General features: G+C 43.0%; 1 protein-coding gene across 5 annotated transcripts in view; it reads left to right on the top strand.

The window, feature by feature from the left end:
* Positions 1 to 514: 514 nt before the first annotated feature.
* ARMC8 (armadillo repeat containing 8) overlaps positions 515 to 21,063 on the top strand; it is a 63,123-nt gene continuing 42,574 nt past the window's right edge. For 2 of the 5 annotated variants that reach the window (XM_053985889.1, XM_053985890.1), the window contains exons 1-3: positions 515 to 596; positions 2,481 to 2,557; positions 15,565 to 15,636. In XM_053985889.1, the coding sequence (XP_053841864.1) occupies positions 552 to 596; positions 2,481 to 2,557; positions 15,565 to 15,636 (194 nt within the window). In that variant the 5' untranslated portion in view covers positions 515 to 551. Of the gene's footprint in view, positions 597 to 1,152; positions 1,233 to 2,480; positions 2,558 to 5,319; positions 5,395 to 15,564; positions 15,637 to 21,063 lie in introns of those variants that run through there. The other 3 variants (XM_053985893.1, XM_053985892.1, XM_053985891.1) reach the window with 3 other exon arrangements.

Genomic DNA, 21,063 nt, shown 5'->3' on the forward strand with positions numbered 1-21,063 from the left:
ACAAATTCAAAACCATACAAGTCAATGCTGGGTAACAAAAGCAATGACAAACTAAAGGAACCCAAACCGCATCTGTGCAGCCAGGCTGAGAGGAAAGGGCGGGCTCGGGCTCGTTTCAGTTCGGGCTCGGACAAAAGGCTCGGCAGGCTCGGGCTCGTGTTCGGCTCGGGATCTTTGCGGCTTCGGTTCGGATCTGCTGGGGCGGATCTGGGCTCGGCTGGGGCTCGTTTCCGCTCGGTCTCCGGCTCAGCCGGGCTCGGGCTCAGACTCGTCTCCGCTGCGCTCGGCTCCGTTCGGCTCCGCTCGGCTCGGCCCGTCACTCTCCGCGTCCCAGGAAGGCCGCGCCCTGCCCCGCGCGTGCGCACAGCGGGCGCCGTCCCGCACGCGGGTGGCGTGCGGCGGCGCAGGCGCGGTGGGGCGGCAGCGGGGGTTCGGCGCCGGCCGGTTCGCTGGGCCCGCCCCGCTACCCCCGGCCCCCGCCCGCCGCGCGCCCGCCATGAGCCCGCGCCCGCCGGCCTGAGGCGCCGCCGGTGCCGGAGCGCTCCGCCAAGATGGCGTGTGTGCTGGAGGCGCCGCTCCGCATGAGCGTCCTCTCGGTGAGTGCCGCGGGCCGGGCCCTGCCTGACCTTGGCCCCCGCTGGGCCCCTCTGTCCGGCGGCGCCGGGAGCGGCCCTGGGGCTGCGCCGGGAGCGGGGGCGGTGCGGGCGGCGGGGCCGCGCTCCTTCCCTCTGTCCCCCGCGCCGCAACTTGTCCCGGCGCTGGTTTTCCCCCCTACGAGGAGCCCGTTGCGCGGCTGCGGAGGCACCGGCGCTCTGGACGTGTCCGTTCGCTGCTGACGGCTCGGGCTCGGCGGCCCCGGGAGCTGCCGCTCGGCACGCGGAGCGCCCCGGCGCTGTCGGCGCTGCCCTTCCTCGGGGGCTGCGGAGCGGGGCGGGGGCTCCCAGGTGCGCTCGCGGCCCGCCCCGGGTCGGGGGCTGTGCCGGTGCCGGAACCGGGGCTCTCTCCTCGCGGCGTCCCGGCTCCTGCGGCAGGGAGGAGCCGCCGTGCTGGGGGAGCCTGTGACAGCCACTTTCCCTTCCCGAGGGACGGCCCAGGGCGCGCAGCGGTCCTGCTGCGTCGCGGGGTGCTGGGAGTAGCGATGCAAAAGGTGCAGCCCGCGTGCTGCCGCAAGAGCGGAGGGTTGGCGCTTTTCCTTCTGTTTCCTGACAAATTCGTGTTGGTTAAGAGATCCGGTAAATTCTCTTTTTTTTTTGGGGGGGGGGGGGACACTGCCTGCATATGAATACACTTTTGCATGTTGCAGACTTCGTAGCTGATGAGGTGGAAGCCAGCATATTTTAGAAACAGAAAGCTACGGGTTCTCTGAAGTCTAGAAGAGTTTTACATGTAAATACGTAGGTCAGTTAGCTAGAAGTCTATTGCTATTCTCAAAAATACTGTCTTTGGTTACACGGTGGAAGTGTATCTGTAGGACTTACGTGGCATAATTTAATAGTGTTCCTGGAGACAAAGGAGCCCTGCTGCCTCTAGATGATTCTTCTCTGTGATGTGAGACCACAGGCAAGAAGCTGCTGGTGCCTCTTCACATAGGGGTTGGGAAGCAGGAATAGATTCAACCCCATAGCAGATACTTGCTAAAGCAAGGAAGAGTTTTCAGCTCTTAGAGCTTCTCTCAAGGAAAATTCATAAGGAAAAAAATGGGCAAAGCTTAATGAAAAGAGAGCTGGCCAAAAAAAAAAAAAAAAAAAAAGGTGAGATAATGGCAACACATCCTGGCAAGTATTCCTGAGAACCTGGAGGGAAAATTCCCTTCCCCTTTCCCACCCTTGTATTTTGGAATGCTTGCCATCTCAGACTTTGGATCTTCTCAAAAGGAATAACAAATCAGTGGTGCATAAGTGTGTAGCTTACAAGCATGGTCCTGTTGCCGAGAAGAGAATTCTCTTTGTCTTATACAGCGCTATGAGAATGTTGTGGGGAATCCTGTGCTGCTGTCCCATTGAAGGTCTGTGGCACAGGCTCTGAAATGTAGGTATGTTGTGACAAAGTAAGTTACAGAAAAATGTCTTGTTATGAGCTTCCTTCTTTTGGAGAACTTGTTTGTGGGTATGGCTCTTGAGCAACATTAACTGCTCTTTGAAACTTTTTCTTCCAGGAATTAATTTTTATTCTATGTAGTAATTATAATAAAATTGTGATCCAAGGTAGTGCTAATAACTGCAGTTCATAAATAGCAATCTGTTAACTTGCTTTGGCACTTACCATGTTGTTATCTACATTAAGCACCTCATCTTCTCTAGATTACACTTGAACACAGGGTTATCTTTGTGTGATGTTGCCCAACAGTAACACACTGCACATTTAAATATAATTCTGCAGGTTCCCTGCCTCTTGCCTGGGAAGTTTTGTACACTTGCTGCTACATAAGGCATTGTATGGATTGATATAAACTATTGCAATTGTTTGCTCTCTCTCTGCAGGAGGTCACAGCCAGTAGCCGCCACTATGTCGATAGATTGTTTGATCTCGATCCCCAAAAAGTCCTGCAAGGTGTCATGTAAGTCATTGAAACACTCTTGGGCTCTTGGTTGTGCATAGGCCAGGTGTACTTAGTCCCACTAGAGTGACAGGTCAAGGGCAAGGAGCTCTTCCTATGTTTTTTTTTTGAGAAATGTAGTTGGCAAATCTTAATACAAATATGTCAGTATTGATATAGAGATAGTATTGATATAGTCTCTCACTCTGTAGTGCATATGGTTCATAACACAGCCTCCCAGTTGCCAGAAATGAGGGTAAACATTCTGTGAGCACCGAGTTTTTTTTCAGATGTATTTCTGCCTTTTGGCCGTGTTTTGCTCCTTTTCAGGTCTGTTGAGACTCTTTTTTCTTGCTGCACTGCCAAGTCAGTGTACCTGCCTCTTACTCTTTCCCCTGCTGCCATGCCTGCGTGTTGGCTTTGACTTTTTTAGTGCTTGGCTTCTGTCTCCCCCATGGGAATTGCAAGCTGCAAGAGAATGCTTCCACAGAACTGAATTTGGATGCAAGTTATATTTCAGTACTTCTGTTTCATGCCAGTGGTCAGGGTAGAGACCGAGAGAGTGAGTCAAGGAGCTGGAGTGAAACTGCTGCATAGCTCTGGATGTTCCCTAGCTGTCCTTAGGCCACGAGCTTTCCACTAGAATCACTTTTCCAGCAAAGTAGGAAATGAGACCTTGACCGGGACTGGCTTTGGTGGTGAAACCAGATCTTTCTGGGCTTGCCAGTAACTTGCTGCCTATGGCTGCCTAATAAAACACCAGGAGAAATCAGAGGAACAAGTGGATCAAAAAGCCAAGGATGTTGGTTGTGTTGCTTAGCGCGACCTAAGGTGTTCCCCAGTAACAAATGGGGTACATCTTATTCCAAATGTCCAGGGGCAACATATCAGTGTCCCTTTAAAATACATGAAGAACCCAGTCTAGGTAAAAGTGTCCTGGAAGTTTTCTTGGTTGGAATACCCCCATACCTGTATAAGAACTTTAGATACCCTGCTGTAACTATGTGCAGGTTCTTAACTCTGCTCAAGGGGAGTCTGGTTTTGCTTCCACCCCTTGGCCTTCGTGGTCCCCTCCTGATAAGGGTGGTGAGGTGGTCCTGGGGAAGGATGTGTCTCATCCAGTCCCAGTGGGGTGACTTAGCCCCTCTTTTCTCCCTGGCAGATGCTCTGAGCCATGGTTGGCGCTCCGTCCCTGCTCTCCTTCCTTTTCGAAGGACTGGAGCCCACAGCCCTTGGTAATCCCTTCCCTGTCTTTTGATATGTTATTCATCTTTTGCAGTATAACTGATCTCCCAGGAACCAGAGTTTTAGGCAGTATCTTTGTCTTGGGTAGGATCTGAAATTCTTCATCTTGTCTGTGGGTGTCAGTGGATTCTATGCTGAGATTCTTTTCTTGTATTTAAAGACAAGAAAATACCAATTTATTTCACAAAATCTCTCACAGGGCAGATTTGGATGGTAAAACTGTATTTGTGATGCTATGGCTGCAATCTTAATTGTGAGAGTATCTTTACTGATTCTGAGCCAGTCCTTTGTGGCAGATTTGATTTTGAAATATTGGTGGGTGGTTGTTTGACAGTCCAATTTAGAAAAAAAATTATATAAAATATAGAATAAGAATAAGAAAGAATACAAAATTTATATAAAAGATGGAATTTAGAGTAGTGTATATATTAAAAATTTCTGTCAGTCCAGGATTCTTTTTGGGCAGCAAAATACTGCTTTGTCCTTCTTTCTTTGATTTCAGGGTACATGCAGAGATGTTGAAGTTAGAATGATCTAGTATTTGGGGTGGAGTAGGAAAGGATTAAAGTTTTTCCAGAAGTGCCTCTCAGAAGCTTTACCAGATATGCTGCATCCTTTGCAGAAGATCTTTGTTTCCTAAGATATGCTGTTTTTCCCCTGCATCCTGGCTGGAAATACTGATGACCTAGATTTTTATTTTGATTGATGGAACTGTATGAATATCAAGGATCAGAAAATGGGCTGTTGTAAGAGGCTTTGTTTCTGCTGATTGTCTTCAGTTATGATAGTCCTGTTTTTTGTATGCTTGAATGAATAACTTGGGCTTGGGGCTTTTTTCATTGCATCCTTGTAATTTTAATGAAACCCAACTTCTGAATGAGCTTTGATAAAGGTATAATGTACGTAAATGCTTCTTGAACTTGAAAATCATGCCAGTCCAGTTTTCATCTTGTAACTTGAGAAAGCTTTAATTGCATATTCTGAAAGCATTTAAATGATTAAAATCTTCTTTTTTCCTTGCTTTCCCATGAATTTTCAGAGAGGTGGTGTTCAGTTTTCCTCATCTAGACAATAAAGCTTTACCTGGTTAAGAGCTTTTTTCTTTTCCTTCTATTGGGAAAACAGAAACCACTTCCTTGTTGTCCATTACTGCTGCATGTGGATCTATTGATCTTATTTTAAAATGCCAAGTTTCCTGCAGAACTTCTGTTCACATAATTTTTGTCCTGCTCATCTGGGTATGGATAGTGGCTAGGAAGGGGAGAATTGGACCTGCCCCTAAATCCTGAATTTCTGTTCATGATTTGAGAAGTTAGGATGACTACTGCCTTTTTTACTGTACCTGGTAGTGCACTAAAGTGTTCAAAGCCCATCTCCATACCCACATCTGTGTGGCAGAGTGTGTATTTACCTTCTGCTTACTGTCTTTGTAGATGAGCAAGGTTAATATAGTAGTTCCCTTCTGTAAACACGGACTCTAAATTGTGGCCATTCTTATGCTTGAGAGATCTTTACAGGTTTGCTTTGTGTCTCCTTAGGTGCTCCTGTGACCCTTTCTTCTTGCTGTTGTAGAGCTCAGGTTTCTCCAGTGTGCTCAGAGTGCATTCTGCAAGGTCAGCACTGATGTCAGGTGTGCAGCTCTTGAGTGCAGCTCGTGTTGGCAGTGCTTACATTGCCTCACACAGATACTGCAGTGCATTAAATGCTGTGGTCTCTCTGAGGTTCTCTTTAATGTTTTGCTGTTATTGGCAGAGGAACAGAAGTGGTTCTGTAAATTTCTGGGCTTTTATAAGAGCTTCATTTGTCCCAAGGTTGTTCCTGCAGCATCATCTTGTGCTTTGCAGTATTTATTTATTTTTTTTTAAAGAATTTCTGGGTTGTGATCCTTAGACTGTCATTTGCTTTTCACCTGCTATTAAGCTCAGGACCACATTGTTCAGATGCAAGACTGATACCTGTTTTTTATCCTCTAATTTTTTTGCTGGTTGGGGGCTTCTTTGAGAGACATTTTATTATGGTGCCTTCAAAGTGGCGATCTGTCATTTTATGGAGAACTCTGTAATCCCACCTCAAGGCTGGGTTTGAAAGGAGCATCTTTTCTGACAAGCCTGGCTTACTCAAGGTCCCAGCTGTTTCTCATCAGGCTATTCCTCAGCAGTCAGAGGGTGTCATCCTTTAAGACTTGTAAATTACCATCTTTGTGGTGCACTGAGAATTCCTGTGCTACTGCTGTTCCTGTCCTTTATGGCCAGCAGGAATTAGTAGACCAGCACTTTCCAACCCTGTGTTTTATTTCTCAGCACAATGAAAGAAACATCCTATAGAAATGGCATATGGTCCTCACACAGTGTGTGTTTTGCATCCAACTATTTTATTTTTGTAGTTTGGGTCTGTAATAAATGTTCCAGGCCCAGGTTTAGATGGCTGTGTAATAGTGTGCTGTGTTCTCAGCTATAACTGTTGAAGGGATCATCAGTGCAGTGTTCACACATGCCCACCACAAAAACTCTGTGAAATATGAGAGGCAACTTCATGAAGTGGGAAGAGAGTAAATTCCCATCTCAGTTCTAATGGAGCAACAGTTACCCCCCTTCAGACTGTTGTGAAGGGGCTGCTTTTGCTTCTTGTTCTTCTTGTCTGTTAAACTTCCTGTAACACTTAAGTGATGAACAGCACTTTTTCCCACATTTTGCATCCCAAACAGCTGCTTCAGATTTTCAGTCTCAGTGGGCACTTCTGAACCTCAGTTTTCTGCAGGAGCTTTTTTGGTTTTGTGCATACTCCCTTGGCCATGTGGAAATAGAGCAGTCCTTAGAGGGTTGTTCTTGTCATAGTTTGTCCCTGTACATTTGGGTCAATTCTGTTGCCTCCCAGGCAGTACACTTTAGTAAATGCATCTCCTGCATGAAACTTGGAGGTGTTATTGGCTAACAACAAGTGATGTAATTTTTTGAAGCATTGTTTTGTACAGAGTCATTCATGTGTTGAGGGAAGAGGCTCCTGAGTCCCTTGTTGGTGCTTTGTGAACTGCAGGATGGGCTCTTTGTGGCTTGGAGCTGGGAAATTGGAGCAGGTTTAGGTGGTGCTGGGAGCACTCCTCTGCTTGTTGGTTTTTCCCTTTCAGGAGGTGAGCTGTGAAGAAAGGGTTTTTGGAGGGAGAGGAGGAACTGAAAGGCTTAAACATCTGAGAATTAAGTAGTGTTCTATGAAGAGGGGCTTTCAGTGCCGTGCTTTTTGTAGTCAGGTGGAAGGATGGTGTAGACAGAGGGAAGAGAGGGAGATGCACTTCAGTGCAAGTGTGTTCCTGTCACATAGAAAAGATACTCTCACTTTTGCATTTTTTTTTATAATGTAGCAAAAGGTACATATGCAGAATAGCTTTTTTTTTGGCAAGTAAGTTGTAAAGTATTGTAACTCCTGGTGTAATATATAGAGGTGGGCTAAACTTCAGGTGTACCTATGATATTTGGCCAGCAATCTTCAGCCTTACAGGGATGTTTAATATTTCAAGCGTTGCATTTACTGCTCTGAGCCTGTGAGAGAATGATGATTACTGACTCCATTTCACTGGTACTTTTGAGATTGCTGTGAAGCCACTTTTCTCCAAAACCCCTCTGTTGGTACAACCCTCAGCGTGGTGATACTGTTGCTGTGATGGCTTGAGGCTCAGAGTCAGATGAGGGTGGAAGCACAGCCTCTGTCAGAGTGGCTGATGGAGCTGGAGAGAATGGGGTGAACACTGGTCACAGGAGTGCTGAGGTGGGACTCAGTAACAGAGTTCAGGCTGAGCACAGCTGAACATTACATGGCCATTCAGACTTTACCTTCCCCTGATTAATCTGGTACACAAAGGCAGTGACAGCCTGCAAGGGAGGGTGCAAGCAGCAGGTAGCTGGGGGAGAAATAATTCTGCCCTTTGGGGGTGTTGTAAAGACTGAACTTGGAGGTTGGGCCCAAAGGATATGTGCTATAGGGCCAGTAATACTGCTGAGGTTGTGATTCTTCATAATTGGTGTTGGAATTTCTGGTTCCAAGCTGCCAGTTTCCACTGATTGGAATCAGTATTTAAAAAAGTTGAATTTATTGGCTTTCCAAAAGAAGCTCATTTTCCATTTGCAATATGGAACTTCTGTGCTAACATAAAGGGTTGATATTTCTAGTAACATGCAAGGGATGGAACTCTGTTTACCAATTTGTGTACCAGATGATTCAGCTGACTGTAGTATGTGTGCTGTATTTTGGTGCTGAACTGATAATATCAGTTGTTGAGATACTTTTCTTTGGGGATTGTAGCAGAAGGCTAGCTCAGAGAATTACTTGCTAAAGTGTACTTCAAACAGGCATTATCTGAAATGTCCAGAAACTCCAGAATGAGAGAGATTATTGGCATATAGATATTAGGGGATTTCTGTTCTAATGAGAACTTAGTAACACCCATTTGAAAAAGGGAATTTAGGCTTGACTAGGCTTGCATCATCTTAGTTCTGACAGCTATTTGGAGATAAAAATCAGAGGTTTTGCTTCATGTCAGAAGGACTTTAGATTATTATAATCTAATGAGTAGTAACTATCTTAAATTAATAGGGTTTGGTTGTTGGCCTAAGGTACAGTGGATAGTGTCAAACAGTATTCCAAGCTCACATTTAGAACAGCCAAACACACGCTGCAAGGCAATTTTAAGGTATTTTCCTATCTTGAATGAAACTGAAAACTTCTCCGTGTGGATCACTTGTGGTGAGTGACATTCTGTAGATAAAAAGTGCTGGGTTTAAAATGGGACAGTGGACAAAAGTAAGTTTAAATAAAGGGACAGTGAATGAAGAGTAGTGCAGTAAAAATGTAGTGTTACAGATACCTCTTGGTTTAATGAAATTCCATTCAATTTTTGCTTAAAAAAATGTGGGATGCACTGCTAAGTGCTGAAGGCAATCCTTCATACTGGGAAGTGAAATATCCTTGGGGAAAGATAGAGACATGTAAATAAAAAGGTACCACAGTCACTTGTATTTAATATTTTTGGTCATTCATGTGAAGCAGCAGTGGTGGAGCTGCTCTTTTCATGTGGTTTGGCTGTTTCGGGACAATTGTGAAAGAAGTGTTTTGCTGATCACAGAGCTGGTCAGAGCAGGGATTTTCTGAGTGAGGATCTGTGAGAGTTCTGCTGAGCTGCAGCTGCTTTGCCCACACCTCTGTTGGGGTAATTCGTTAGGACCTGGTGTGGTTAAATAGCAGAGATTGATGCTGAAATTGAAATGCTGATAATACAGAGCTCTCTCTAGCTATGGTTCGTGTGGTTTTGTTGGTTTGGTTTTTTTAGTTTATACTGGTTTCATTATAGGAGTTAGCTAAACTCCCATCCACCACTAACTTCAAGCACTTTAAATTTGAGTTACATTGCTTTTAAGGCTGAGTGAGGCAAATTGTCTCTCTGTTACTGATCTCATGCAACTTGTAGCACCATATCCAGACTCAGTGCTTGGGATAGGTGGAAAAGCATAATCTCCCTTTTGTCAGACCAGGTAGAGACTGGAAAGGAACTTGAGTTGAAACTGTAGCCAAAGACATGGAGAGCTGACATTGTTAAGCTTGATCAGAAGGGCAGCAGGTGAATTGAATGATGTAAACTCCTATGTGGAAGTGAAGGTTTGGCATGAGAGGTTTCTTCAGTCTGTCACACACAGCAAGAGAAGCATTGGAAAACACGATAAATTCAGAGTAGGAGTAAGCTATCAGTATCTCTAAATACAGGTATGGGTCACTGAAACACCTCCCTTTCTGCTGGTAGACTTTCTTTGTCAGGAAACTTATGACATGGTAATTTGCCTCTGCAGAGAGGATACTTGAGATAAGAGTTCAAGCATTTTCAATGGCATCGAGATATGGAGGAGTTGGAGTAAACAATCACTTTTAGCATTACGTGTGTTCAATTGTACTGTTCTGCAGTGCTGCAATTAGAGCCAGGTGCTATTTTTCTATGGCACTTTGATTTTATGCACTGAGACTACAGAATTAAGATTGAGAACAACCATGGATTGAGGGGCGTTTGTTTAAATGTTGTTTGTTTAGTTTGCACTGTATGTTGATTGTCTCACAGCTTCTAAGTGTTAAAATTCAAAGGAGTTGAGTAATACTGTCTCGCTGTGCTGCTTTGTTCTTTCCTGTAAAACCATCTTTTTTGTTGTATCAACTGGTATTTTTGAATGGGATTAGAAATCTTGAAACTTTGCTTCCCAACTTGATGATGACCCTTAAAAATAGGCTGATTTTGGGACTTTGGGGTTTGCTTGAATTGACAGGAGTTTATAAAATTTTATTCACTTGGTTGGACCAGCAGTCATGTTGGTCTCTACTTAGTAAAGGAGTAGAAAACAGCTTTAAGCCATAGTAGTATCCATCTTAGAAGTTAATTCTGTGACAATAGTGATGGGCGTATTTTAACATGCAAAACCTGGTCATTAAGTCTTGACATTGCTTTCCATCTGTCTATAAAAATGGGAAAGGGGAGGAAAGAGAGCCGGAGCAGAAGGAGACAAAAGCTGTAGGAAGCATAATTCTCCAAACTTAGCTCCTCCACAGTGAGCTTCTGGCTGTAGTCCAGCCAGTGCTGGTGCCATTTGCTTATATGATCCTGAAACTTAGGAACTCTCCTGCAGCTGGGGCAGCTGGTTTTTGTCTGAGCTGTGTCCCTGTATCAGCTGCAGTACCTCAGCTGTTTAGAAGGTCGCATTTTGAGTTTTTGAGACCTTTGAGAATGCTGCTTTGTGCCACTCTGTTGCTGTGACTTTGGACAGCCCCTGCTAGATAAATCTCCAGCCCCGACAGTGCTTTGTGTTGGGAGCTTCGTCTGGCTGCATAAAAGTGAAAGCATTGGCTGGAGGTGCCAAGGGCTACTTTTCCTCCTGTGATTGTTCAGCTCATGTTTGATACCCTTCTCTGTCTAGGAACCCCTGAGATATGGCTCTCTGCTGTTTTCAAAAGCCATAAGATGAGGAAATGTCATGCAGGCTCTTATTTCCTCTTCTTCTGCGGAATTCCTGTGGCTGCTTCCTCAAGTCACTCTGGCTTGTTTCAAGATCTTTGTCTTGCTTTGGTGGAGGGTGATGTAGGAAAGCTCCAGGGCTTCCTAACATAATTTTATAATTTATTCTGTTTGTGCATGATTTACTATATTTAAAAATGGAGGTAGAGCCAAATTGTCACCTTGTCATTGAATCTCTGCTGCTTTCTCAGGATTTCTTTTGCAGGAGAGATGCAGGTATGGGGACTCACTGGGGATGCTGTGAGTCTCTTCTTTCTCAGCTGGGACCTGAGCTCACTCTTGTGTTTCATTGGGGTTTTATTCTGTGGAAGGAGTTCCAAACCTAGGAACTGACTTCATTAAGATGTTGAACTTCAGTAACTTTGGCATAGGATAAAGGTCAGTGCCTCAGTTTCCTTCTGCAGTAGTAATTTTCATTGAGTACTCATTTTCTCATGATGTAGACATTTAATAATATTGGTTTTTTGTTGGTTAGGAATCGTTGAAACTGGAAGACCATATTTTACTGGCAAACTGTTACATTTAATATCACTTCTTGCTTATTTGAAGTGGCTGTATCTGGTGCCTTTAAACAAGTACACATTAAATATCAGAATAAAACCAGAACTTCATAAACAGTTGGCAAGTTAGTTCCTCTTGTAACTCTTCTCAAGCTGTATTTAGATGGAAATTAGATTTTTCTTTAGTTTAATGTACTCCTAAAATATTTTAAACACTTATGCTGTGTTCATATACTAGCATGCACTGCACTTTACAGCTAATTAATTGAACTGATTGCTTTTGAGTTGCAATGTTCTAAAACATTGTTAGAGCTGAGAAACATTACCCAGTAATTTTTTCTGCTTTTCTCAAGTTTGTAGAAAGAAAATATCCCTTGCTGCTTTTCCAGTCTCGACATTGTTTCATAACTTAAAGCTGAATGGTCACGGGTTCAACTGATGAAATGATATTTTTATTTCTTTAAGAAGCAATAAGAGATTGAAAAAGCTGGTTTAGCACTTCAGGAAGCAATATTCCCAAGCACTTAGCTAGGATCTCTGCAGTATTTTATTGTTGGCAGCCTGTGTTATTCCTTCTTGCAGGTTTTTTCCATATAAATTACTTTATTGCACTATAATAGATGTCAGCATAAATATCAGATTTTAAATCTATGCATTAAATTGATTGTAATGCAGGTTATTTTGTTAAATGATTTGGAATTTTGTTTGAACCTAAACTAAGATTTAATATGCAGGATATTAGAAAAACCCAAACCAAAAACCTAGCCAACCTCAAATGCATCTTAAGAGCTCTGTTTTATAGAGCTTCAGGTTTGTCTTTGACTCTCCACAGAGTTGCTGTTCTGAGCTGAGAAACTCACTGGTGCTGAGGTGTTCTGGGTGCAGGTGCCAGCTCTGAGTTTTTCTTGGGAGGCTGCTCCAGCCTGGCAGCTGGCTCATGCCCTGAGCTGGGAGCTGGGAATTGGAAAGGCTGGATCTCCCTCTGGATCATGGTCCTGTCACAGGTTAGGCCTGGAGTCACCAGGGATGTTTTGTTCTTCTGAAGTTCTCATCTCCCTGTAACTGCATTGCTATTGCTGTTCCCTTTTTCCTCATGCCAAGGACTCCTTTGCACAGAAGGAATGGGAGCAGGGTGCCTGACATTTGGAAGTAAAGTGGGGGTTAGTTTTGGACTTAGTTTCTGAGGTTTCTTTGTTACCTCTTGTACAAGATAGTGATCTTTGCTGCTTTTTTTCCTTGGATGTATCTCATGATGTCTTGGATCTGAAATCAGTCAAGCTTGAACTTGTTGCAGGTAATGTTCTCAAATAAGGGAGTTGCCCTCAGTTTTTCCAAGGTTTATGATTCACCAAGGACCTGGTAGTCTAGGACAGCATATGGTAGTTCCTTACTTCTTAGGGAACTAGCTTCCTGATCAAGAAAATCTCTATAAAATATCATATTACATAATTATTTTTCATAGTGCACAAAAAAAGTCTACTCCTATGCAGCATTTGAATATGGCATTTTTAGGGTGTTCTTGCTTTCCATATCCACGGCTTCCTGTGTATTGAATAGGGTCACTTCTGTAGGTGGCAGCTTGGAAGAGAGGAGTGTGGCAGGGAACTTGGGAGTGCACACAGACATGGGGACCTTTGAGCCCTGTCTCTGACAGGTTTTGGTCATGTTACCAACCTGAAGGTATTTGAGTTGCCTGCAAGTTGAAATTGGTCAAATGCACATATGTTGGATCTGTCAGAAATCTCAAGCTTGTGCCATTTCTTACCTATCTGACATAACTTTTCTGAGGAACTTTATGAACATGGGATGGAGAAACTCATCTGAATCATTTACAGATCAGGACTGTGCCCTCACTAACCCTCTCCACTTGAGTGTTACGGAACTTGGTCATGCTCCTGCCACTTTTGAAAGAGTCTCTGAATCAAATTCTAATAGGCAATACTTATTAAATGGTTATAAGGTTAACAAACCATTCTGTTAGGGATTGGGGCAAGAGTCACAAAAGTTGGGTAGTGTTGTTTTCAGTTTTGTTTGTTGTTTCTGGGTGGGTTTTTTTTTTTGTTTGTTTGGGGTTTTTTTGTTTTTGTTTTTTTTTGGTTTTTTTTTGTTTTTTTTTTTTTTTTTTGTTTTTTTTTTTTTTGTTTACACAAAATACTATGTAGAATCACAAGCACAATGTATTAAAACATCACCAAAATCTGTTTGTTAATTTCCAGAGTGCTTGGTTAGTGCATCCTCTTTAGCTGCCTGAGATGCCTTTGCAGGTTGTGGGTATGGTCGAGCTTTTCCAGTGACTTCTGGTGCCTCAAGGGTAGCAGGGAGAGGCAGTCTCTTCAGAAGTCCTGGAGTGGCCTGAACACTTTAGTACCTGAACTTGACACATCTGTTGGTGGTTTTCATTATTCCTCTGAGACATCTGACCCTTGCTTCTGCCACTGTTTCGGACTGACTCTTGTATTTCACAAACTTTAAAAAATTACCTTTAATGTGAAGGGTTCAGCATAGAAACCACTGAAGTACTGTTTCTGATTTTAGTGACAACTTTAGCTCCATTTGTGGAATTTTCAGGGGCTTCCAGCTTAGCCTGTCTCCTGACCTTGCTCTTTCTCCTCTACCTCCTGCCTCGTGGTGTGAAGTTACCCACCTTAGGGAGACACAGCAGGAAGGTGCAGCATTTCCCTGAGCTGAGCTAAGTGGAGCTGTGCTGGGCTGGCAGTTGCTGCTCAGTGGTGGCTCCTTGGCCAGGTGTTCCTGACTCTGCTGCATTCAGGTGTGCACAGAACTGCAGCTGAGCTGCTTTTAGTGATGCTCCCATGCTGGAGCTCTGAGATCACAGCTAGACTTGGAGCTAGCCTGGAATTCCTCCAGTACTCTTGTGCATGCACGGAGAGAGCACGTGGAGAAATTCAGGGAGAACAGGCAATTACCTTTTGCTAATTGAGCTTTATGGAGGTCCTGTTTGTGCCAGTGAGGTGTTGCCTGCCTTGGCTAAGTCTTTTAAAACTCTAGTGGAGGGAGATGTTAAACTTGGGCACCCAGGACAGCTGCTTGGTGCAGTGAAATCTGCTTTTTCAGTGCACACCAAAGGACTGTATGCTGTTCCTGCTGGCCAGGGCAGATCTTACAGGACAGGGCTGCTTTACATTTCTTAAAAATTACAGATAGCAGCTGGGAGAGATATAGAGGCAAGAAAATGTGCTTACTTAAAGCAGCCACTAACACTCCCAAATTGTTTGAATAAATTATATGTATAGTGATTAACTTACTGATTTTGCTGCTAACACTATAATCAATCTAGTTTTGGTTTTTTTTGTTGATAAAGAATTACCTGAAGTGGATCTCTCTTTATTCTCTGCTCTTAAAGGCCCCAACAGCTAGAAAGCTTCCTAGAAATGAATCATCTTGATTTTTGGAAACCAGTTCTAAGTTGCAAGCTTGCTTTCAGATTCTCTGGATGTTCATGTTTGCTTAGTGTGCTCATATGAGGGGAAAAAAGAATAGGTGGTGATAGTTTTTAGGATACAGTAGTAATTTTCTGAATAAGGTTGCAAACCACAGGTTTTCATAGGAATTCTTAGTGTGTGCAACCACTGTCCACTTTCCAAAGTGCTTCCCATGTTCTGGTACCACAGTATGAATGCCTGTAATGTGTGTAACCTTGCAGTGACTCTCAGGTGGGAAAATGTTCTGGTTTCTACTTAATTCCTGAGATTTTGATGTACAGATGTTTAGGAGTCCTGCTGAAATACATGAAAGGAAGCCTGGGGTGAAGAGGAGAGTAAAAGCCTGGTCTCTGGAGACTGCTGATAGTTCCTTTTTCTTAGCTTGCCTTTCCCTGCACCCAGTAGACTATTCAGTTAATACTTTAAATTACCAATATTTGACTTCCCAACCAATAGTGGGGTTTTTTAATTGTTTTAGAAGTCTAATGACTATGTGGGCACAAAGCACCAGTATATCTAGTTTTTCTCAATAATAAGACTTGTTGGTGTATGGTGTGCATGTGAGATAGCTTGGGTTTTTGCTTACTTGCAGGAGCTGGGATGTAGTGGAATCCCAGAACTCTGGGGTATTTTTGTATGGGCTGAGGAAACTGTGCCCTGAAGCACTGCCCAGTCTGTAGCTGCAGCATGGACATGTGGAAAACTGCTTGATAAGCCTCATGGAAATAGTAAATTCTGTAGATAAGCCCTCAGTACCTCAGCATAATTTACCAGGGTTTGTTTTTCTTTCTGGATTTACAGAGATATGAAAAATGCTGTAATTGGAAACAACAAACAAAAAGCCAACTTGATTGTTTTGGGAGCAGTTCCAAGGTATGTCCTTTGCTACTCTCCTTTTCACTGATTCACAACAGGTCTGGAATAATGATCCTTCGATCACAGGCACTTTTTTGTTTTAACTTTGATTGTAGTTGACTGAATACTTTCTTTAATATAACTGAGAGAGACTTGAAATATCTGTTAAACTCATGTATTACAGAACTGGCTGTTGAGTAATGCTTTTCATTTAGAATTTAGTAGAATTCTCTAAAGTAGTCTTGGTGTTTTTATTGAACTTTATCAACTCAGGAATAAAATCTATTTTTTTGACACTGATATTAATGATGGATGAAAGTGGTTGTATCTTAATCCTGTTCTTCAGCCAATTGCCTGGTGAGTTCATAACTGAAAATGTGTAAGGTTATGTTTAAGATTTAATTTGAAATATTGAAAAACATCTGAGATAATTTGCTTGTCTGCTCCACTTGATTCAGAGGATTAAAAACCATTGATCATACTTTATTGTACCTTGCTGCTTCAGCTGATGTTAACATTTTCTGGACCCTGATTCCACTAGTACAAATTGAACAGGTGACTTTAGCTCCTAGACTGTTCTCTACAGCTTTCATTTCATCCCTCTTCTCCTCCAACTTTCTTTCAGCCTCAGTTTGCAGCATTGGAGAATGGAAACCTTGAGCACTGCAGTCCTTGTGCTGTCAGTGTGCAACCCACCTGTATCTTTTTGCTTAAATGGCAGCCAGGTCCCAAACTATTCTGCCCGAGAGCTGCTGCTGCCTTGTCAAAAATGCTTTTTATTTGCAGAGAGTATCTTCTCACTGACAGACTGAATTTGTGCCGAGGCTGGCCCTTCATATTCTTTAGGGATTAGCAGTGGGGCCACCCCTGTACAAAACCTGCTGGATTATCTTCCCTTTCAACCAGCTACAAACAGGTGAAGAGAAGACTTCACAGGAGATGAAAAGATGAAAATGCACATTTGTTGAAGATGATGAGAAATCTAAGGAATTTCTATCAGCAACAGGCCTTAAGGGTTTTTGCAAGTCCTGCTGATTCTTGTGGTTCCCATTTTAAAACCTACAGAAGATCTTCACCTTCCAAATCTAGAATCTGCCTGTTCTTATGTTTTGTAGGACTTCAGTTCACTCAGTTATCCTGCTTTTTGCTGCTGCTTGTTTTGTGCCCAGTAAGGAAAATTCAAAAGTGCTTTTTTCCTCATTTGTTGTTAATGCCTTCTGGCTGCCCAGGTAAATTACACAGTTAATCTACAACTGCAGAGAAATGACTGGCCCTGGGAAATGTTAAAAAATGAACTCTCACACTTGTCCTCTCTTCAGGACAAGTTATTCTCAAATGACCAGAAGTTTCTTCAGAAAAGGCTCTTCAGACTGGAGGACTAGCTGAAATACATTGAGTTATTGTGACCAAAGATGATCCTCCCTGGCTATAACCTGACATCTACCCCCAAGTGCCTTTCTGAAGGCTTTACAATTTCCTCAAGGTGTTGCAGACAGGCTTCAGTAGATTATAGACTCTTTGGGTTAGAGAACTCCTTTGGTTGTTCTCTGTCAAGGAGGTGGGGAACCTCTGGCAATTTTCATGTGCCTTCTAATATGTGAAGCTGGTGGAGTACAGGGCCCTGTGGAATTCCAGTCTGCAAAACCAAGCCTCTCCCTCAGTGAGGGGAGGAATAACCAACCTGACAGTCTTTGGTTTAAGTCTTTAAGAACAGCTTTCTTTTCACAGTGTTCAGCTGCAGGCTCCCATCAGAAATTGATTCTCTTCTCTAATGGGAATTGTTAGAATTCTGCTGTTGCTTTGTCCTGTGGTTCAGCTTGTTTTTTACTCATTTCTTGCTTCTCTCTCCTTCCCCAAGTATTCCTCCATCAAGCTTTCAGAAAATGCTCTTTAGACCCAAGGAACCCCTTCAGACCTGTCACTCAGTGGAAAAGAAAACAGTTTGTTCAAATATTAGAGCAGACTTATATGGGGTTTGGAAACAGGTCTAGGAAGTATCTTCCATTTGAAATTGGGCCAAATACTACTGGAATATATTAAATACCCCAATTATTTTAAAATATTGCAAAGAAATGCAAAGTCCTTTGAAGATCTTCCTACAAAGGAAGCAATTGCTGTGGAAGAATGATGGATCTCTGTAATTTCTGGGCCAGTGACCTCCTGAGTCTGAGCTGGCTCTCCAGTAGTGTCATCTTTGGAAAGGGACATGCATCAATACCTTAAATGAATTTTTTTGGGGCCCTTTAAAGTTCAGTCTGACCTGTGGTCATCTCTGCACTGCTTGTTCTGAAGAGGGTGCTAGGAAAAACAAAGGTGATTAAAGAAAGCTTGCAGATATGGCATGTCTGAAATTTAAAACTAGGAGGTAAAAACTGTACAAATGTGTGCACAGACTTGGCCCTGGATGTTTCAGAATGGAAATAGCCAGCTTGTGTGTAGATTTTGTTTCCTAAGAAGTGATTTTCTGTATCTCTTCCTAGAATCATAGAATTTCCATTCTTATGGAATGCTGGCCTTGGGCCCCTGTCAAGGCTGCAGAAATGTTACTTCTTGAATTTCTTGCTTTTTAGTAGTAGTCCCAGAAAATAGAATTTTTAAAGTTTAGAGAGGAAAAGCTATTTTAAGGCCAAATTCTTTCAGTGGCAGACCAACTTAAAGCTAAGACATGACAGCATTGGCAAAAATAGTTTCCTACTTGTACTGTCCTTCAGCTTTTTTTTCCCTTCTACCCTACATGAGTGCTAGCAGAGACCAAGAAATCCACAGTAATTGTTGGTGTGCCCCTTTATTCAGCAGTTTTATAAGTTTTTGCGTCTATCACCACGTCAGACACCTCTTGAGATTCCAAGTTCAATATTTAATGCTGTCATTTCCTCTTACAGCCTAAATCTCAGGGAAATGATGGAATCATCAGTTCAATTGTAAATTGTTTTCTAAGTCATCTTAACAGGACTTTTGAACTAAGTAAGTGCTGTTCATCTAGTAGCAGTTTGTAGTGCTGCTGGCTCCCAATCCTCTGAACTGTAACTAGCTCACAGAGGTGGAATTGGAAAAGAAAACCCTTCAGTGAAATGAGCAGGAGGAAGTTCCTGATCAGTCAGCATTCCAAGTCTGTGGAGCAGCTCTTGGTACTCAGAAAGATGCAGCATTGCAGGTTTGCCATGCAGGCACCAGCAGGGCCTTTCCTGGCATCATTTCCTTGCTTCTTTCATGTGGGGGGGGGCAGAGCACAGGGAAGGCAATGTTAAATTCCAGTGAGCAGAGCAAAGCTCTGTCTTCCTGTTTGTTGTAGTTACCTGTTGAAGCTCTGTTCTGTGTGATTTTGACAAAAAACCTTACTTGAATTAAGTTATTGCTGATCTAATTATTGTGACTGAGAGTTCAATATTTAAAGTCTAATCCACTTCATTAAGAGCTTCAGTTATTCCTTTGCTCCAAAATTAATAAAGTTTTAAAATCAAATCTTAATCCCAACCACCCAGGGTCTTTAACAGAATCACTAAATCATTCTTATCACTTACTGAAAATCATTTCTAACTTCCAGCTGATTGTTCCCCTATCACATAAAGTCAATTATTTGGCGTTGTAAGGTGGTAGTGGACTTCTTCCCAAAGCTTTCTCTAGGTAGGTGCACCTCAAAGAATTTTGGGTAGCTAACTTTAACCTTTCCCTGTCATTTATTAGTGATTCTGTTTAACTGTTGTGTTTTTAAATTTTTAAAATTTCTTTGGAGTACATTTTAAGGCTATGTAGAACAGCTGAAGGACTCTTTTCCATTCCATCACTTGAATTTTGAGTTCTGCACAGCAGACTGTTAGGTTGCCTATGGAAATGAAAACTAGTAAGAATTTATTGGGATTTTAAATTGTTTCTAGGGCACACCAACATGAAGTTTTATGTTTCAATTTATTGTTAAACATAATCAAATTCCTTCAGGCAGTGTTCTTTTAGAGTTTGCCAAAAGAATAAAAGATTGCTGCTTTGCTAACTGTGTAACCTGGTAAAAAAGACAAGAAAGGAAATGCTTTAGGTGGCTCTGTCCCAGCAGTGCAGGTGAAATGCCAGGTTGGTGTAACAGAGCTCCTCTCACAGAACCACCCTCGGTGCTTCTGACCTTGTCCTACCTCCACTTCTTGTGTTTGACTGCACTGAGACCTGCCTCAGCTCAATAATCACACAAAACTAACTCTCACAAAAAGCAGGTCTTGTTCTGTGGAGTTAAAAACAAGACAGATGAGCAGAAAATGGGGAGAGCAGGACTTGCCCTACAGCAGTGGAGAAATGTGCCTTGAAATGCTGAGGGGCTGCTGGGGTGACAGTGCTGTGGATCTCCATCAATGGCAGCTGGAACATCAACCAGGACAGGCATTTCAAATGGTTCCATGTTTGATCCTGCCTCAGAGCAAGGCCTGAGAATCTGTCAGAGCTCCTCATGCCTCCAGTGCTCCTCTGTGCCCACCTGATTGCCCTGGTGCCTGCAGGAGCCGAGGCCTGGCCTCTGCTGGGGCTTTAGTAAATGTGCTGTTATCAGGTCTGCACATCTTCTGGGTCCTTCATCATCCCTGGCATGTTCCCAGCTTGCTTCCAGGAACTCCATGCACTTGGACACAGTACTGTGAGGTCTGTCATGCACATTAGGGAGTGTTTAGTCCAAACTTCTTGGATGTCCTTAAGAGGTCAGGATGCAATTGTTTCCTGATGCCATGTTCTGTTCTTTGTGCAGTTTGCATTGGGATTTTCTGTCCTGCACCCCTCAGGGCAGGGATCTGTGCACAGGTGCTGTGCTTTGCTGTCTTAGGGGAAGGAGCTTCACCTGCCTTGCTGGTGTTTTCCAAGGCTGGCTTTGCTCTAGGGTGGTAAAAGAGGTGGGGAGCAGAGGCTCTCCTGTGGTTATCCTTTGCTTTTCTTCAAATCAAGTCAGGAGTCAGGACCTGATTGCATAATTGGACAGCTCTTAATGAGGAATAACTCTCTTTACAAGGATGATGTATCTAACTGGAAAAAGGTATTTTTCTAACACAGCTGTGGAGTACAGGTGAGTCAAGGCAAACATTTGCAGTCAGCAGAATTGTATGAGAGCTGTTGTTTAGAAGCTATACAACCCCATGTCTCTGAAGTGCCTGTTCTGATAGCAAAAAGAAAGTTGTTAGTACAAGATGTACTTCTCATGCCACCTTTTCTATTGTGTATTTTTATTAGAATTTTAAGTTTCAAGTTTAAAAATACCATGTAGAAGGTAGCTTTATGATACCTCATGTTACTTCTTAAGGAGCTGGAAGAGTCAAATATATACAAAATTACTCAAAAATGTGTTCTTGACATCCTCTTTCATGTGCTGATGGAAGATATTGTATGGTGATCTCAAACTCAGTGAGACTGTAGTGTAATCTTTTTGTATACCCTGGAGAATTTCAAACTGCAGGTGAATGGGAAGTAAAAACAGCT

The sequence above is a fragment of the Vidua macroura genome, chromosome 10 (assembly GCF_024509145.1).
Source record: "Vidua macroura isolate BioBank_ID:100142 chromosome 10, ASM2450914v1, whole genome shotgun sequence".
Lineage (NCBI taxonomy): Eukaryota > Metazoa > Chordata > Aves > Passeriformes > Viduidae > Vidua > Vidua macroura.